This window comes from Macaca thibetana, chromosome 11 (genome assembly GCF_024542745.1).
Source record: "Macaca thibetana thibetana isolate TM-01 chromosome 11, ASM2454274v1, whole genome shotgun sequence".
In the NCBI taxonomy this organism is placed as follows: Eukaryota; Metazoa; Chordata; class Mammalia; order Primates; family Cercopithecidae; genus Macaca; species Macaca thibetana.
Window position 1 is genome coordinate 46,372,684 of NC_065588.1, and position 18,406 is coordinate 46,391,089.

The 18,406-nt window shown below is 42.7% G+C and overlaps 2 protein-coding genes across 7 annotated transcripts in view; one reads left to right on the top strand and one right to left on the bottom strand.

Moving 5' to 3' along the window:
• RACGAP1 (Rac GTPase activating protein 1) overlaps nucleotides 1-12,599 on the bottom strand; it is a 37,269-nt gene extending 24,670 nt beyond the window's left edge. Inside the window, exons 1-2 of one of the 6 annotated variants that reach the window (XM_050748675.1) lie at nucleotides 12,483-12,599; nucleotides 3,358-3,446 (exon numbers count right to left, since the gene is read on the bottom strand). In XM_050748675.1, coding sequence (XP_050604632.1) covers nucleotides 3,358-3,442 — 85 coding nt within the window. In that variant the 5' untranslated portion in view covers nucleotides 3,443-3,446; nucleotides 12,483-12,599. Of the gene's footprint in view, nucleotides 1-3,357; nucleotides 3,447-12,359 lie in introns of all 6 variants that reach the window. The other 5 variants (XM_050748676.1, XM_050748674.1, XM_050748679.1 and 2 more) reach the window with 5 other exon arrangements.
• LOC126931026 (cytochrome c oxidase assembly protein COX14) overlaps nucleotides 1-18,406 on the top strand; it is a 144,039-nt gene that overhangs the window by 36,265 nt on the left and 89,368 nt on the right. The window lies entirely within an intron of this gene.

Below are 18,406 nucleotides of genomic sequence, written 5' to 3' on the forward strand. Positions count from 1 at the left end.
AGGAGAATCTTTTGAACCCAGGAGGTGGAGGTTGCGGTGAGCCAAGATCGCACCATTGCACTCCAGACTGGGCAATAAGAGTGAAACTCTTGTTTCAAAAAATAAAAATAAAAAATAAAAAAAAGCCAACATTCCAAATTAGAGATTTGGAGAAGGAGGTAAAATGTACCTCTATTTTATAAGAGAAATAAATGGGAAGGTAAAAATTTGCTTATATAATAAAATCAGGATTTCTTTAAAAATAAACATTTTGGGGAGGAGATTTCTGGCATAATCATTTCCCAAAGTATTTCACAACATCTCAATTTATGCCCAAATCCTCATAGCACTCTCACAAAGAAAATAGAGATGTTTAAATTCCTATTTTATAGGTGGAGAAACAGACACAGAAATAACAGGTAAAAGCCAACACTAGTTATCAACACTCTAAACCACAGAGTCTTCCCTCTGCCCCCATATTTTATCAGTTGCCTCCTTCTATAGGTCTTATTATCACAATCTCTTCTACCCATTTCTCCCTGCTTCCATCTTCACAGCTACCATTCCAGTTAGGGCTGTTATTGCCTCTTTCCTGAGCTATGACAACCATGTCATTCCTAGTCAGTCTCCCAGCATCCACCTCTAATGCAGCCTACACCTCTGCCAGGGTAATCTTCCCAAAGCACAGTTCTGATTATGTCACTCCCCCTTACTCCTATTTCCCTCAAGTCCCACACCTTCTTGCCTCCGCTCAGGCTGTCACCTGATCTAAAATACCCCCTTTCATCTCTGCCTGTTGGGATTCTACCCTATAGCTAAAGCTCAGCTGAAACCCTTTCCCCCATAACACCATTTAGTCATCCCTTTCCCTCAATTCAAAAATGCTAAAAGCCTTGATAGGTTCTCACAAAATATTTGCTGAATGAACCTGAGTATTAAGATCTCTTATTCCACACTCTAGTCCCCACCACACTCTAAAGTAATACATCTTCTGAGATGATGTGACCTCAAAGAGAAGCCTAATTAGTATGCCATTGTGGTTACTGAGCTGGTACCAGATGATAGGGTCATGCAGCAGCTATTAGAGACAGAAAATAGAATATTGTTTTGAAAGGCCTGTAAGTGGATAAGAGCTATTAAAAACATCAATCAATTCAAAGAAAATATTGAATGGCATAAGCAAGATACCACAGTAAGTACTATAGAAATAAAAAAAAGTTCAAGACACAGTTCTTACATTACTTTAACACCAGTAAGGCTGACTCGAGAACAACATTTACTAAATTAGGTATTAATGAAAGTCTGAAATAGGAGAGGATGGTAATACAAAGAGAAGCTGGTATAGAATAATTCCCTTAGATCACATGTCAGTACCATCAGCCCCATTTTTCTTTCTTGCTAATTTATTTCCCAGACGGTTCCTCTATTAGCACCTCCTTTTTCTCCCCAGTTCGCCACCCCATCTCAATCCTTTATTTTTCCCCCGGGGAGATGGAGTCTCACTCTGTCACCCAGGCTTGAGTGCAGTGGCACAATCATAGTTCACTGTAGCCTCAAACTCCTGGGCTCAAGCAATCCTTCAGCCTCCTGAGTATCTGGGACCATAGGCGTGTGTCACCACACCCAGCTAATTCTTTTGTTTTTGAAATAGGGTCTCGCTCTGTCCTAGGTTGGAGTACACCAGTGTGATCTCAGCTCACTGCAACCTCCGCCTTCCCAGCCATCCTCCCACCTCAGCCTCCGAGGTAGCTGGGATCACAGGAGCATGCCACCACACCAGCTTTTTCTTTTTCTTTTTCTTTTTTTTTTCTGTAGAGATGGGGTTTTTGTGGTCAGGCGCTCAAACCTGTAATCCCAGCACTTCGGGAGGAGGCTGTGGTGGGTGGATCATTTGAGGTCAGGAGTTCAAGACCAGCCCGGCCAACATGACAAAACCCCATCTCTACTAAAAATACAAAAATTAGCTGAGTGTGGTGGCGGACGCTTATAATCCCAGCTACCTGGGAGGCTGAGGCAGGACAATTGCTTGAGCCCAGAAGGTGGAGGTTGCAGTGAGCCGAGATCACGCCACTGCACTCCAACCTGGGTGACAGAGTGATATTCCATCTCAAAAAAAAAAATAAAACCAGAGATGGGGTTTTGCCATGTTGCCCAGGCTGGTCTCAAACTCCTGGACTCAATCGATCCACTCATCTCAGCCCTACAAAGTGCTAAGATTATAGGCATGAGCCACTATGCCCGACCGCTAATGTTTTCAGAGACAGTCTTGCTATGTTGCCCAAGCTGGTCTCAAACTCCTGGCATCAAGTGATTCTCCTGCCTCAGCCTCCTGAGTAGCTGGGATTACAGGTGCAAGCCACCAAACTTGGCTCTCAATCATTAATTACTCAGCATCAAATATATGAATTAGGTGAAAGCAGATGCCTAGTATCTCCTTCAAAAAGAAATTGTGGACTGGGCCTGGTGGCTCATGCCTATAATCCCAGCACTTTGGGAGGCAGAAGTGAGAGGATTGCTTGAGGCCAAGAGGTGGACACCAGCCTGGGTAAAATAGGGAGACCTTATCTCTATAAAAAATTTTGAAAAAGTAGCAGGGCATGGTGGTGCAACCTGGGAGACAGAGTGACATTCTTTAAAAAAAAGAAAAAAGAAAAAAGAAAGAAGAAATTATGACTTTTTCCCACTTCAACTGAAAATGCTTTTATAGAACACAAAGAAAATCCAGGATAAAAAGTATAGCCAACTGCTACTCTAAAGAAAAAAGCAATATCCTAGTAAATTTTTCCCAGTTCATGGCACAGAAAATAGTGCCAACTATTCAGCAGAAAAAGAATCTTGATAATAAAAAAGCGGCCAGGCACAGTGGCTGACGCCTGTAATCCCAGCACTTTGGGAGGCCGAGGCAGGCGGATCACCTGAGGTCAGGAGTTTGAGAATAGCCTGGTTAACATGCAAAACCCTGTCTCTACTAAAAATACAAAAAATTAGCCGGGCTTGGTGGCATGTGCCTGTAATCCCTGATACTCGAGAGGCTGAGACAGGGAATCGCTTGAACCTGGGGAGCAGAGGTTGCAGTGAGCCGCGATGTCACCACTGCGCTCCAGCCTGGGTGACAGAGAGAGACTCCATCTCAAAAAAATAAATAAAGATAATAAAAAAGCCTGGCTAAAACCTATTAAGAGCAGCTACAGAAAATAATTTTAGTGACCATTTAGAATGAGTGCCTGTTAGGCTTTGACCACGTAAGTGACCACTGCTTTATTTTTAGGTAACCCAAATGAAAAACAACTTTAAGACTGGAAAATACTTCAGCTTTGTAAAAATCCCAAATTTGAAATCTGTTTTTCCTTTTGGACAGGCCAGCTCAGAATGACTTACGGAGTTCATTTCCTTCACTGAGAATCTCTGCCCGGCGCACAAGCTGCTCAAACAGATTCCGCATATTCAGCATCATAGTATCCATCTTTCTGCCAAGAAATCAAATATACATTAGGGGTCCTGCCTTCTCACCCACGACAGAAGATTCTATAGCAATCCAGCCATCAGTGACCAACATCTGGACTCTTCCATTTATAACTACCATTATAAGAATCTCAAGCTAACAACAGATGTTTTGTGTGATTCTTATTATAAAAACAAACTTGGAATATTTAAGACTCATCTTAAAATTAGAAAACCATTTCAGACCTTTGAATATAACAGCCCCTCCAATCACTTTGTAGCAGAAAACAAATAGGAAAAAGCATGTCAGTTGATTACTAAGTGACTGACCAACAACAAAATGTGGTTCTTCAAGTCAAGCCTATTGATTAATATAATACTTTTGCCAGTTTATTCCTTGTGGGCCTTGAAGACCTACAATGTGACTTAAAATATCTATTTTTAATTTCATTTTTAGCTAATGCCCCTGTTGCAACTGCCTTTTAAAATGCAGGACATGGTCAGCACATTTCCTACCAACAGCACAGATGACGTCACACGAATGATTAAGTGGGAAAATCGCCAGCTCAGCAGCACAAGAATTATTTCTGTAATGCAGGGCTCTCTGCTAGGCTGTGTGGAGGAACTATGTCTAACAAATTTATACTAAGTAGAGGCAAAGGATTATGTTGTACCACATTCTGGCATCAGAGAGACAATACACCACCTTCATAGTTCGAAGGGCAAAGCAAAAATCATTTGCTACTGTGTTCTGTATAGTGAATTTCAGGCTTCGTATTTCCCCCCAAAGGCCTGCTGATACTACAGAAAAAACAGTGTCATTACAGGCAGTTATATTCCAAATAGATTTTAACTGGGAACACTTTGAGGAAATAAGATCTTCACTTAACAGTCAAGAAAGAAACACATTAACTGGATGTTATGAAAACTATCAAGGAAATGAAATAAAAAGTCAAATTTCATTAGAAATGTCATGTCCTCAGAAATACCATTAAAGGATTCTTATGTTTCTCTTAACCAATGCTTCAACATTCTAGTCCAGGTCCTTATTTCCTAAATAAAATTTTAAGAACTCTTATGAAGGGTTAGTGATTTTGCAATGTTTATAAGATTGTACCACAAGCTATGAGAGCAAGAAAAAATATATTAAAAAGCACAAAGGACAAAGAATATATGAACATAGGCTGGGCACGGTGGCTCACACCTATAATCCCAGCACTTTGGGAGGCCAAGGTGGGTGGATCACTTGAGGTCAGGAGTTCGAGACCAGCCTGGGCCAACATGGCGAAACCCTGTCTCTAGTAAAAACACAAAAATTAGCTGGGCACAGTGATGTGTGCCTATAATCCCAGCTACTTGGGAGGCTGAGGCAGGAGGATTGCTTGAACCTGGGAGGCAGAGGTTGCAATGAGCTGAGATGGTGCCACTGCACTCCAGCCTGGGTGCCAGAGCAAAAAAAAAAAAAGAATATATAAACATAAGATATTTTCTATTAAGTGCTGCAGAATTATTCATTTATATTCATATGATAATTGCTATAATAGAAAAAAAGTTTTCAGTTCCAAGCCTGGATGCAATATATACCTGAATCAGGGCCGGAAACCAAGATTTTCAAATGGCAAGTATCTGTTCCAAGCTACATAATCACAGCAAGCTGCTAAGCAACCAGACCAACAAATGTATTACAAAGATCTTTCTCTAAACTAAGAACAAAACTAAAAGGATAGCATTAAAACCGGCAGGAAGAGCTGTGGAATTCATAGAGACTCCATGGATTTAACAATATAACGAAATAAGCAACATACCCCAAGTGCTACAGGACAGAAATGGGCAGGACATTGGGTAGTCAATTCAAATGTTGACTTCCTTTGGCTCTCATGAGGTAAAAATGGAAGACTCTAATCAGTAGTTTTAATATAAGGTATTGCTTTCTATCGTCTCGGCACTCACTCACATATTGTGAGACTATAAGACAGTGAGCTCAGTACCACAGCAAAACTTCTAATCTGTCCAAGAATTCAAAAAGGAAAATTTCATGGTGCTAGGATGTTGAAAACTGGTTGTTTAAAAAAAAGCTTTTTTTGCCGGGCGCGGTGGCTCAAGCCTGTAATCCCAGCACTTTGGGAGGCTGAGACGGGCGGACCATGAGGTCAGGAGATCGAGACCATCCTGGCTAACACAGTGAAACCCCGTCTCTACTAAAAATACAAAAAACTAGCCGGGCGAGGTGGCGGGCGCCTGTAGTCCCAGCTACTCGGGAGGCTGAGGCAGGAGAATGGCCTAAACCCGGGAGGCAGAGCTTGCAGTGAGCTGAGATCTGGCCACTGCACTCCAGCCCCAGCGGCAGAGCAAGACTCTGTCTCAAAAAAAAAAAAAAAAAAAAAGCTTTTTTTTTTTTGGAGGGGGGTGGTTAAGTCTTAAATTACAATATAACCTGTTCTTTTGTTCTTTTTTTTTTTTTTTTTAATTTTTTGAGACAGAGTCTTGCTCTGTCCTCCAGGCCAGAGTACACTGGCGCCACCTCAGCTCACTGCAACCTCTGCCTCCCGGGTTCAAGTGATTCTCTGGCCTCAGCCTCCTTACATTGTTCTACCCTTCCTGTTTATGTACATCAACTATCCTACTCACTGACCTACCCTATCCCACACCCTACTGACTTCCAATTTTGATTTCCCTATTTTTATCATTCTCTCAGTCGCTCAGTTCCAAACTTCAGAATCACCTCTGGTTCCTCCCTTTCCCACAGCATAATCACTAAACCTTGTGTACTCTTCTCTCATGTATCTACCATACCTACCCCCTCATCACTTGCAGCTTGTCACCACTCACTTCAATTGTGTTCCCTGCCTCCAGTCTTTCCCTCACTGCTTCAGGCAGTTGCCACTCAGATACAAACTCTTGGCACTTGAATTAAACTTTACCATATGATTCTGTCCTGTGTCCCAAGTAGACTGTAAATTTGAGGGGAAAATCCTTACATGTAGCACTTCTATATTACACACACAAGCATGTAGTATTTAATACGATGCTCACAAAAAAAAATGATATATGTTAATTCAGAGAGGAAACACACACAGATATCTGTGATGCTATGGTCAAAAGAATTTCCATTCTCCCTCAACATCAACGTGTAATATAGCTTAAAGCAAAAAGAAGAGTTAACACATGGAGAGGGAGCAGAAGTCCTGGGACAAGCTGGGTGTGGTGGTGTGTGCCTGTAGTCCCAGCTACTTAGGAGGCTGAGGCAGGAGGATCACTTGAGTCTAGGAGTTTGAGACCACCCTGATCATCACAAGACTCCCTTCTCTTAAAATAAATAAATAAATAAATAAATAAATAAATAAATAAATAAAAGTCCTGGGACAAACCTTTAGCTCTTCTATCTACCAGTAGTATAATCTTCAGTAAATCACTTAAATTCCAAGACTCATCTACGAAGTGAAAACAATAACACTTGCTCTATTTACCTCACAGAATATTATAAAAATTTTTAAATGTATAAGTTGAGAATCTTACTACCAAAATATAAGGTATCTTTTAGTTGGTATGAAGTGAGTTTCTTTTGTTTAGGTTTGGTTTTGGTCTGATAGTTGTTACTTCCATCCTAAAACAGTGATTCTCAAATCTAGGTGTTTTTTCCCCCTAGGCTGTCTCCAAATAAGGATATCACTAAATTCAGAATTTTAGACCACTTTTTAAAATAGTGCTATACAATTAGAAAGAAAAGTATCCAGTATTTACTAGGTGCTTTGAAATGATTCGGGCACTAAACTAGACACTTCACATATACTTTTTCTTTAAGTGAATTTGACTTCTTTTTGAGATGGAGTCATGCTCCGTCACCCAGGCTGGACTGCAATGGTGCCACCTTGGTTCACTGCAACTTCCGTTTTCAGGGTTCAAGTGATTCTCCTGCCTCAGCCTCCTGAGTAGCTGGGATTAGAGGTGCCTACCACCATGCCCGGCTAATTTTTTTTGTATTTTTAGTAGAGACTGAGTTTCACCATGTTGGCCAGGCTGGTCTCGAACTCCTGACCTCTAGCAATCTGCTTGCCTCTGCCTCCCAAAGTGCTGGGATTACAGGCATGAGCCACCATGCCTGGCCTCACTAACTTAATTATCTCCATTTTACAGACAATGGGCAACTAAGGCCAGAGACCTTAAATTGACTAATAAATGTCGAGCTCTTATTGAAACCCAGGTCTGAGTCCAAAATCCATATTATCTCCAACCCAACATATAGAAGAGATGATATGTTACAAAAATATCAATTAGACCATATATGTTGCAGACCTACTCAGAGACCTCCCCCAAATCATGTCATACAAACAGCAACACATATAAAACATAAATTATAGCTGGAATCCAGACCAAGAAGAATCAAGGAAACAGCAAAATTCGACCAGGTCTGGGCTTTTAAACAAGCTATTCTAGATGAGGTTTGCTGTTTCTGAAGATTTATTTTTTCCTCTAACATAGATTTACTTAGGGTAATCCAAAAATTGCACTAGCAGAATATAATCCTCTTCTCTTTATATGCTAGGGGACCATATATTTTTATTAACATTCTACAGAAGTGACTCTCAGGAATTATTTATAGATGACAAAAATATCTTTCTATATCAGTACTAACTCTGGTATCTCAGCCAAATTGTAACTCAAAAAGCTAAAATTTACTCACCCTATTCAACGTCAATTGAAAATAGTTGTAATTTTCCTGCTGGGTCACATTTTCACCCTCATGAATACTTGTTTATTTCCCCCCATGTATTATTTAGTCCATAGCTAGGAGATACACTAATGTGAAAGGAAACAAAAACAAAGTCATATGGTAGTACATTGCTTTTGCAGCTGTAAAACAGCTGTCACTTTCCACAACAGAGACTGCTGCCTTTCGGGAAAGCTGAAACTATCCCTGTATGCAGCAAGAAAATCAGTTTGTGGAGCACTTTAAACCAAAAGGTGTTAGAGAATCTCAGCTGTTATTGATGGGGAGCCCCAGAGGTGGAGAAGTCACTATGTTACAGATTCCCAATCTGTAAGTATCCCTAAGGGGGCAATTTGGCAACATCATCAAAGAGTCTCAGCTGGATGTGATTGCTTTGAGTCCCCAATTTAATTTCAATCACCCAGCCAAGAGACAGATATCGTCCTTCAGAATAACAGACTATTACAGATCTTACTGCAGGGTATCCTGGGAAAAGTCTCTATCCTCTTCTTCCTCCTCCTTCAAACAACATTATTAAGAGACCTATATATCAGGTTTTTTAGATGCATCAAGGGTGTTAAATACTTTAAGACAAAGCAATGAAAGGCTGCTGGAGTTTTTCAGGAAAGTGTTTTAATGAAAAACTTTCCCACAAACATTGCTAAATCTGGAGATTTCCAAGAAATCAACAATATAGATTCCTTGCTGTCAAGGAAAACCATTCTCAAAGATAATCTCAGTACTTTAAGATCCTGTCACAGGAACATATTTGAGGACAATGTGAAGACAATTCTTTTCCTGAAATGTCCAGCTTCTGCTTCACTGTATCAAAAGTCTCTAATACAACTGGCGGGCAGAAGGATTATCTTGAAACCAAATGTTCTTTATAAGCAAATCACTTGCAGAGAGTAAACAAAATGTTCTCAATCCAGCATGAATGAAGACTAAGGGAAGATTTGAATTGTGATTTTTCAGAAAATTACTATCAGTTCAGCATACTAAATACCTCTTTTTTTCCCTGTGAATTCTTCCTATTCTGGTCTTCCATCCTTCAAGGTCTAGAATAAGTCTCACCAATTCACTGAAGCCTTCCCTAACCATTTCAGTCCAAAATGATTTCCTTTATTATCTATAACATTCATTTAGCAGATACAAAAATACTGTTTATTATTAATCTTCTATGTTCAAAAAAATTAACAGTAAAACAGGCCAGGTGCAGTGGCTCACACTTGTAATCGCAGCACTTTGGGAGGCCAAGGCAGGTGGTTCACCTGAGGTTGGGAGTTCAAGACCGGCCTGACCAACATGGAGAAACCCCATCTCTACTAAAAATACAAAATTAGCCGGGTGTGGTGGTGCATGCCTGTAATCCCAGCTACTCGGGAGGCTGAGGCAGGAGAATCGCTTGAACCCGGGAGGTGGAGGTTGCAGTGACCCAAGATCACATCATTGCACTCCAGCCTGGGAAACAAGAGGGAAACTCTGTCTACCAAAAAAAAAAAATAATAATAATAGCAAAACAAAAATCTCACTACCCTAAACAACTATATGTACCGCCTGATTTAATCTTTGTCCATTATATACTCATATTTCATGGTGTTACAATCATACATTACATATAATTTTGTGTTTTGCTTCTTTTTATCATGTTTCCATTAAGTTCTAAAGAGCTGATGAACAACTGTTTAACTATTCTCTTCTTTGGACGTTTAGGTCATTTCCAGTTTCTCACTTACCTCTGCCTGGAATCTCTTGCATGGTCATTCTCTCACCTCAAATATCTTTACTCAAATGCCACTTTCTCAGTGAGGTCTTTCCAATCATCCTATTGTAAATGGCAGCCTTTCTCTAACATTACCCTGCTTTACTTTGTTCCAAAGCACTTCTCTCCATCTAACATATTTACATATTTATTCAGTTTATTGTCTGTTTCCCCTCTAGCTTAAGTTCCAAGAAAGCAGAGATTTGTGTGTTTTCTTCCCTGATGCCTAGAACAGTACCCGACATTTGGTAAATGACTAATAAATATTTGGGGAATAAATGAATTGAGCATTCCTATGGACAATATTTTTCTTCAGGTGACTGTGTTCCTTAGAATAGATTTCCAAGACTAGGATTGCTATATTAGGGTGTAAAAACCATTATATGGCTGTTAATAGTGCCAAAATGTTTTCTAAAAGGGATGTACTAATGTACAGTACTCTCAACAGTGTATACATAGGCTTACTAGACTCACCAGTTATCTAAAGTTCTATTACCCCCAAATTAACTGCACATTCTTTAAGACCAAATAAGACTGTGTTCTACTTACACTTTGCACTTAAGAAATACCTATTGAATGAAAGTAAGCAGACCGGGTACGGTGGCTGACACCTCTAATCCCAGCACTTTGGCAGGCCAAGGCAGGCTGATCACATGAGGCCAGGAGTTCAAGACCAGCCTGGCCAACATGGTGAAACCGTATCTCTATTAGAAACAAAAAATTAGCCGGGCATGGTGGTGCACACCTGCAATTCCAGCTACTCCGGAGGCTGAGGCAGGAGAATCACTTGAACCCGGGAGGCAGAGTTTGCAGTAAGCCGAGATCGTACCACTGCACTTCAGCCCGGGCCACAGAGCAAGACTCAGTCTCAAAAAAGAAAAAAGAGGCCGGGCGCGGTGGCTCAAGCCTGTAATCCCAGCACTTTGGGAGGCCGAGACGGGCGGATCACGAGGTCAGGAGATCGAGACCATCCTGGCGAACACGGTGAAACCCCGTCTCTACTAAAAAAATACAAAAAACTAGCCGGGCGAGGTGGCGGGCGCCTGTAGTCCCAGCTACACAGGAGGCTGAGGCAGGAGAATGGCGTAAACCCGGGAGGCGGAGCTTGCAGTGAGCTGAGATCCGGCCACTGCGCTCCAGCCCGGGCGACAGAGCGAGACTCCGTCTCAAAAAAAAAAAAAAAAAAAAAAAAGAAAGCAAGCTAGTATAACCTTTATGGAAAACAGTATGGAGATTTCTCAAAGAACTAAAAATAGAACTATCATTCGATCCAGCAATCCCACTAATGGGTATAAGGGTAAGAAATCAGTATATCAAAAAGACCTCTGCACTCATATGTTTATCGCAGCAGAATTTACAATAGCAAAGACACAGTATCAACCTAAGTGTTCATCAACGGAGGACTGGATAAAGAAAATGTGATATATAAATAGACATACACCACAGAATACTACTCAGCCATAAAAAAGAATGAAATCACATCTTTTGCAGCAACATGGATAGAACTGGAGGCCATTCTCCTCAGTGAAATAACTCAGAATGTCAAATACCGCATGTTCTCACTTATAAGTGGAAGCTAATCAATGGGTACACAGACATACAGAGTGGAATAATACACACTGGAGACTACAAAAGATGGGAAGGTGGAAGCGGGAGCTGAGGGTTGAAAAACTACGTATTGGGTACAATGTTCACTATTTGAGTGATGGGGACACTAAGAATCCAGACCTCACCACGACGCAATATATGCATGTAAGAAATCTGCACCTGTACCCCCTAAATACACAAATTTTTTTTTAAATCCCCTCCAAAAAATAAATACCTATTGAATGATTAAGCTACAGGAAAGGTGCCTTCTCTAAACACCTACAATAACTCGGAAAGCTTATTTACCCGACACATTCGAGAGAAAGATAATGCTTAAAAAAAAAAAAAGAAAAGAAAAGAAAAAGGCTTATCTCCCCACCTACCCCCACTTTTCCTACACACACCTTTCGGCCTACGAATGAAATCCTGTGAAGAGAAATATACGTGAAAGTGCACAAGTAAGGCCTCGTTGTCACTGAGGCTAAGAATTAGGATGAGAAGGACAAGATGTCATTGCCTCGGCCTGCTTCCCTAGACACACGCGACCCACTGAGGAGAGGGGCTCCACTGCAGGCCGCCCGGGTCTCTCAAACACCAGGGCGCTTCCCTTCGAAAAAGATGGGGTGTCATTCCAACCACTCTTAAACTCGTATTTGACTGAGAGACTCTTCTTCGGGATGGCTCCTGCCCCGCTCCAGCCATCACCTCAAAAAGACGCCCCCGGCTTTCCACAAAACCCGGCGCCAAGACAGAAGCCCCCTACCCTCCCAGGCTGCGTCCATTCGGCCTGCCCCGACCCCCGCCCCAGAAAAGCCCGAGTGGACAGGCTGTGGCTGCCGGCCTGTCCCGCTGTCCCGGACCCCCGCGGCGTCCACGGCTCACCACACGAACGCTCTGCTTCCTACCACAATCCAGCGCCAGACGCACTTGGTCTGGCACCCCGACTACTCAATTCAGTCAGCCTGGCCCCACCTGGGCCGCCCTTCACTTCGCCCCGCGACTCACCCAACGGCAGAGCAGCGCCGCACCGCGCCGCGCCGCCAGCTCCCGTTTGAAATCCTTCACCAACCAATCACAGAGAAATTTATTCCTCCCGCGCCGTCCCTCTACGGTGTGACGTACGCGTCAGGGACACGCAGAGGTGACGGGAACGGGAATGGGCATGCGCATTCTGACAAAGCGAAGCCAAAGATGGCCATTTTGACTAATGTCAACGGTTTGGTTTTTTTTTGCGGTGCCCTTTCCTGAAGTCATTCAGGATGCCATATTGCCTAAGGGCAAGTGGTACTTCTTAAGTGCAAATTATTCTTGGTCTCACTGTCTGCGGGACTAGGGCCCTTGGAAAAGATTAATTGAACAATGTTAAGTCTCAGTAGAATCGGAAGAATACCAGGAGTTAGAACAGCAGTTATTTTCAAGCACATTCACTGAGCTATATTATCCCTTCCATTGATGTATCCATTCAGACTTTTATTTGACACATATTAAGTGAGCCCACATCATCACAGGCACTCCACTGGGAATCGGAAAAATAAATATGGTATGGTCTCTGCTGTCCAGTAGCTACGAATGGAGGCGATAGCTCGAGGAAACAAAAATAAATACAAAATGAAAATAAAATACTATAATTCCATTTAATAAACGTTATTTAGAACTTGGCATTGTGCTAGCACAGGAGCTTTCATGCTTTTTAAAAAATCTGGACCCACAGTGAGAAATACATTTTACATTACAACCGGGTAATGAAGACTCTGCTCATCCTTACTATATGCAACGTACTCAGAACTTACTACTACTCAACAATGTATGGCTACCCGCAATTTGGAAAAAATACTGGCTGGAGCATACGAGAAGCGCTGTGGTTTAAAGGAAAGAGCACTTACTGTCACATTGGTCCTTAAGCAAAAAAAAAAAAAAGAAAGAAAGAAAGATCACAGATTTGGAGGAGGGAGATTAGGGAGATATTGGTCAAGAGATATAAAATTTCGGTTAGAGGAAAATTTAGATCTATTGTACAACACGGTGACTGTAGTTAATAACAATGTATAATACATTTGAAAAATTGCTAAGAGTAGATCTTAAATGCTCTAACCACACACCCCAAAAAAGTATGTGAGGTAATGGGTATGTTAATTTGCTTGATTTAGTCATTCCACAGCATATACATATATCAAAACATCACCATAAATATATAAAATTGTATTTTATCAAAAAACACATCACAAATTTTGTAACCCAAAAACTTGACTCCACTTTTATTTTAGAGACAGGGTCTGTCTTACTCTGTCACCCAGGCTGGAGTGCAGTGGCACAATCATAGCTCACTGCAAATACGAACTCCTAGGCTCAAGGGATCCTCCCTTATACCTAGGACTACAGGCACATGCTCAAGGTAATTCTGTTTGCTTGTTTATCTTTTGTACAGAAGGATCTCACTATATTGTCTAGACTAGTCTTGAGCTCCTGGCCTTAGGTGATCCTTCCACCTGAGCCTCCCAAAGCACTGGGATTACAGGCACTAGCACTCTACCTGGCCTTGAACAATAGCAGGCATTCCACTGACCCACCCATATTATCACTTTTTAATGCTTCTGTACTTCACTACCTCCAAGTATAAAATAGAAATAATAATCCCATCTCTATCTCACAGGTTTATTCCCAGATCAACTGAAACACAGTGTGGTACATTATCAAAGTTTATACCTGGTAAATTGTAATGCAGATTATTATTAATATTATTATGAAAGGGATGAAGAAAGAAAATATGAACTGTAATTTGTTATCCCATTTAATCCTCCTAACAACCTTTCAAGGTCAGGAGCATTCATTGATTGCATTAGCCTGTGCCTCCTTAGATACCTATAATACAATGAAATAAGTACTAGGACAAAGACATGTATAAAGTGCTTTAGGAACACAGACAAGGAAGCAATTAATCCTATCTGGGGAGTGGGAGTGTTAAAAAAGCCTACGGAGACTTGATATCTGAGCTGGGTCTTGAAGTGTGAATAGGAATTTACAGGAGAGAAGGGAGTGGAAAATTACTAGCAATAGGAAGATCATGTGACCTCTGAAGAATGAGGCAAGCATATATTTAATAAATACACAAGGCCAGGTGCGGTGGCTCATGCCTGTAATCCTGGCACTTTGGGAGGCTGAGGCGGGTGGATCATGAGGTCAGGAGTTTGAGACCAGCCTGGCCAACATAGTGAAACCCCATCTCTACTAAAAATACAAAAATTAGCCAGGTGTGGTGGCAGATACCTGTAATCCCAGCTACTTGGGAGGCTGAGGCAGGAAAATCGTTTGAACCCGGGAGGCAGAGGTTGCAGTGAGCCGAGATCGCGCCATTGCACTTCAGCCAGGGCAACAGGGTGTGACTCTGTCTCAAATCAATCAATCAATCAATCAATCAATACACAAGAAAGCATTTATGAAGGTTTAGGCTGCGAAGGAACATTTACTTCAACTTTCAGGTGATGTTGAGGGTTCAGTGAGTATGATGCTTCTTGAGTAGCTTTGGCCTGATAATGAAAAGGAGAGACTGGCAAAGTAGGATGAGACCACACTAGGAAGGGATTGGACTTGATCCTGTAATAGACACAGTGACAAGACAATGGGACTTAGACTGACTTAACTGATTTGTCTTTGGATAGAACATACACTAAAATGGCAAGCAGGATTGTCTGGAAAGGGGAGAATGTAAAGGTAGACTATTTAGGCCAGTGGCAGTGGGGATGACAAGGAGGGGACAGGTGGGAAAGATATTTATTAAATCAATCAATGAAATGAAATGGATGTATTAAATGATCGGACCTCAGGGGTGAGAGAGAGAAGCATGGGAGTGTAGAATGCCTCAGCTTTCCCTCTTTTCCTTACACCTCAATTACTGAGTGAAACTCCTAAGTACTGATCTCTTGTGTGTGCCCACTTTTCTCCTTCCTCCTGTCACCACCCTTGCCCAATTTGGTAGTCCAACCCCAATGAAACTGTTCGCCCTCCCTTGCATTCTTTACTCTTCAAGTGATCTTTTAAAAATGCAATTATGGGCCGGGCGCAGTGGCTCACTCCTGTAATCCCAGCACTTTGGGAGGCCAAGGCGGGCAGATCACGAGGTCAGGAGATCGAGACCATCCTGGCTAACACGGTGAAACCCCGTCTCTACTAAAACTTCAAAAAATGAGCCGGGAGTGGTGGCGGGTGCCTGTAGTCCCAGCTACTCAGGAGGCTGAGGCAGGAGAATGGTGTGAATCCAGGACGCGGAGCTTGCAGTGAGCCGAGATTGCACCACTGCACTCCAGCCTGGGCGACAGAGCGAGACTCTGACTCAAAAAAAAAAAAAAAAAAAGCAATTTTGGCTGGGCGAGGTGGCTCACGCCTATAATCCCAGCACTTTGGGAGGCCGAGGCCTGCGGATCTCCTGTGGTCAGGAGTTCGAGACCAGCCTGGCCAACATGGTGAAAACCCATCTCTACTAAAAATACAAAAAAATTAGCTGGGCGTGCTGGCAGGCGCCTGTAATCCCAGCTACTTGGGAGGCTGAAGCAGGAGAATTGGTTGAACCTGGGAGGCAGAGGTCGCAGTGAGCTGAGATCGTGCCATTGCACCCCAGCCTGGGTGACAGAGCAAGACTCTGTCTCAAAAAATAAAAATAAAAATGCAATTATGGCTGGGCACAGTGGCTCACACTTGTAATCTCAGCACTTTGGGAGGCCAGGGCAGGCAGATCACCTGAGGTCAGGAGTTCAAGACCAGCCTGGCCAACATGGCAAAACCCTGTCTCTACTAACAACACAAAAGTTAGGCCGGACACGGTGGCTCATGCTTGTATTCCCAGCACTTTGGGAGGCCGAGGTGGGTGGATCACGAGGTCAAGAGATTGAGACCATCCTGGCCAACATGGTAAAACCCTGTCTGTACTAAAATACAAAAAATTATCCAGGCGTGGCGGCGTGCGCCTGTAGTCCCAGCTACTCGCGAGGCGGAGGCAGAAGAATTGCTTGAACCTGGGTGGCAAAGGTTGCAGTAACCCGAGATCGTGCCACTGCACTCCAGCCTGGGCAACAGAGTGAGATTTCGTCTCAAAAAAAAAAAAATTAAAAATTAAAGTGCAATTCTACCACAGAAATGATAATTATGTGAAGTAATGCATAGCTTAATTAATGAGCTAGATTTGGCCAGACATGCTGTGGCTCACGCCTGTAATCCCAGTGCTTTGGGAGGCTGAGATGACAGGATCACTAGAGGCCAGGAGTTCAAGACCATCCTGGGCAATATATTGAGACCTCCTCACTACAAAAAACTGAAAAATTAGGCTCCTGTGCCTATGGAGTAGCCATTCATTTATTCCTTTACTTTCTTAATAAACTTGCTTTCATTTAAAACAAACAAACTAGCTGAATGTAGTGGGCTTGCCTGTAGTCCAGCTACTTGGAAGCCTGAGGCAGGAAGATCATTTGAGTCCAGGGGTTCAAGTCTGCAGTGAGCTATGATTGTACCACTGCACTTCAGCCTGAGTGACATAGCAAGATCTTGTCTCAAAAAAAAGAAAGAAAGAAAAGGAAAAGAAAAAGAAGCTATATTTAATCATTCCATAATATATATACAGGCCGGGCACACACGGTAGCTCATGCCTATAATCACTTTGGGAGGTTGAGGAGGGTGGATCACTTAAGGCCAGGAGTTTGAGAACAGCCTGGCCAATATGGTGAAGCCCTGTCTCTACTAAAAATACAAAAATTAGTCAGGCGTGGTAGCACATGCCTATAATCCCAGCTACTCGGGAGGCTGAGGCAGGAGAATTGCTTGAACTCGGAAGGCAGAGGTTGCAGTAACCCGCGATCGCGCCACTGCACTCCAGACTGGGCGACAGAGTGAGACTCTGTCTCAGAAACAAAACAAAAACCATAATATATACACATTATACTTCAAAACATCATGTTGTACATGATAAATACATACAATTTTATGTCTTTTTTTTTTTTTTTTTAAGATGGAGTTTTGCTCTTTCGCCCAGGCTGGAGTGCAATGGCGCGATCTCTGCTCACTGCAACCTCCGCCTCCCAGGTTCAAGAGATTCTCCTGCCTCAGCCTCCAGAGTAGCTGGGATTTCAGGCACCCGCCACCATGCCCGGCTACTTTTTCTATTTTTAGTAGAGATGGGCTTTCGCCACATTGGCCAGGCTGGTCTCAAACTTGGTGACCTCAGGTGATCCATCTGCCTTGGCCTTCCAAAGTGCTAGGATTACAGACGACACTGCGTCCAGCCAATTTTTAAAAATAAACTTGAAAAAAAAATGTTTAAAGTAAAAATGTTATTCTAATCATATATCTCCCTTACTTAAAATCCTTAATGACTTCAACTTGCCTTTTAATAAAGACCAAAATTCTGCTGTGCTCAGTGGCTCATGCCTGTGATCCCAACACTTTGGGAGGCTGAGGCGGGCGGATCACTTGAGGTCAGGAGTTCAAGACCAGCCTGGCCAACATGGCGAAACCCCGTCTCTACTAAAACTACAAAAAAATTAACCAGGCATTGTGGTGTGTGCCCATAATCCCAGCTACTCAGGAGGCTGAGGCAGGAGAATTGCTTGAACCTGGGAGGTGGAGGTTGCAGTGAGCCAAGATTGTGCCACCGCACTCCAGCCTGGGCAACAGAGCAAGACTCCATCTCAAAAAAAAAAAAAAATCCTTCACAAGGCCCTCCTGGGCTGCTTTTGCTCGCCCCTCTAGCTGCACTGCCCAACCCTCGTTTGCAGTTCCTCCGCGCACCTGGCTACCATTTCCACCTGGGGCCTTTACCCTTCCCTGTGCCCCAGCACTCTCCCAAACTTCCAGTGCCTCTTCACCAGGATAAGTTCTACTCACCCTTTAGACAACTTAAACGCTGATGCCTGGGTCCGTGCCTTTACTATAAACTCCCGCAGCAC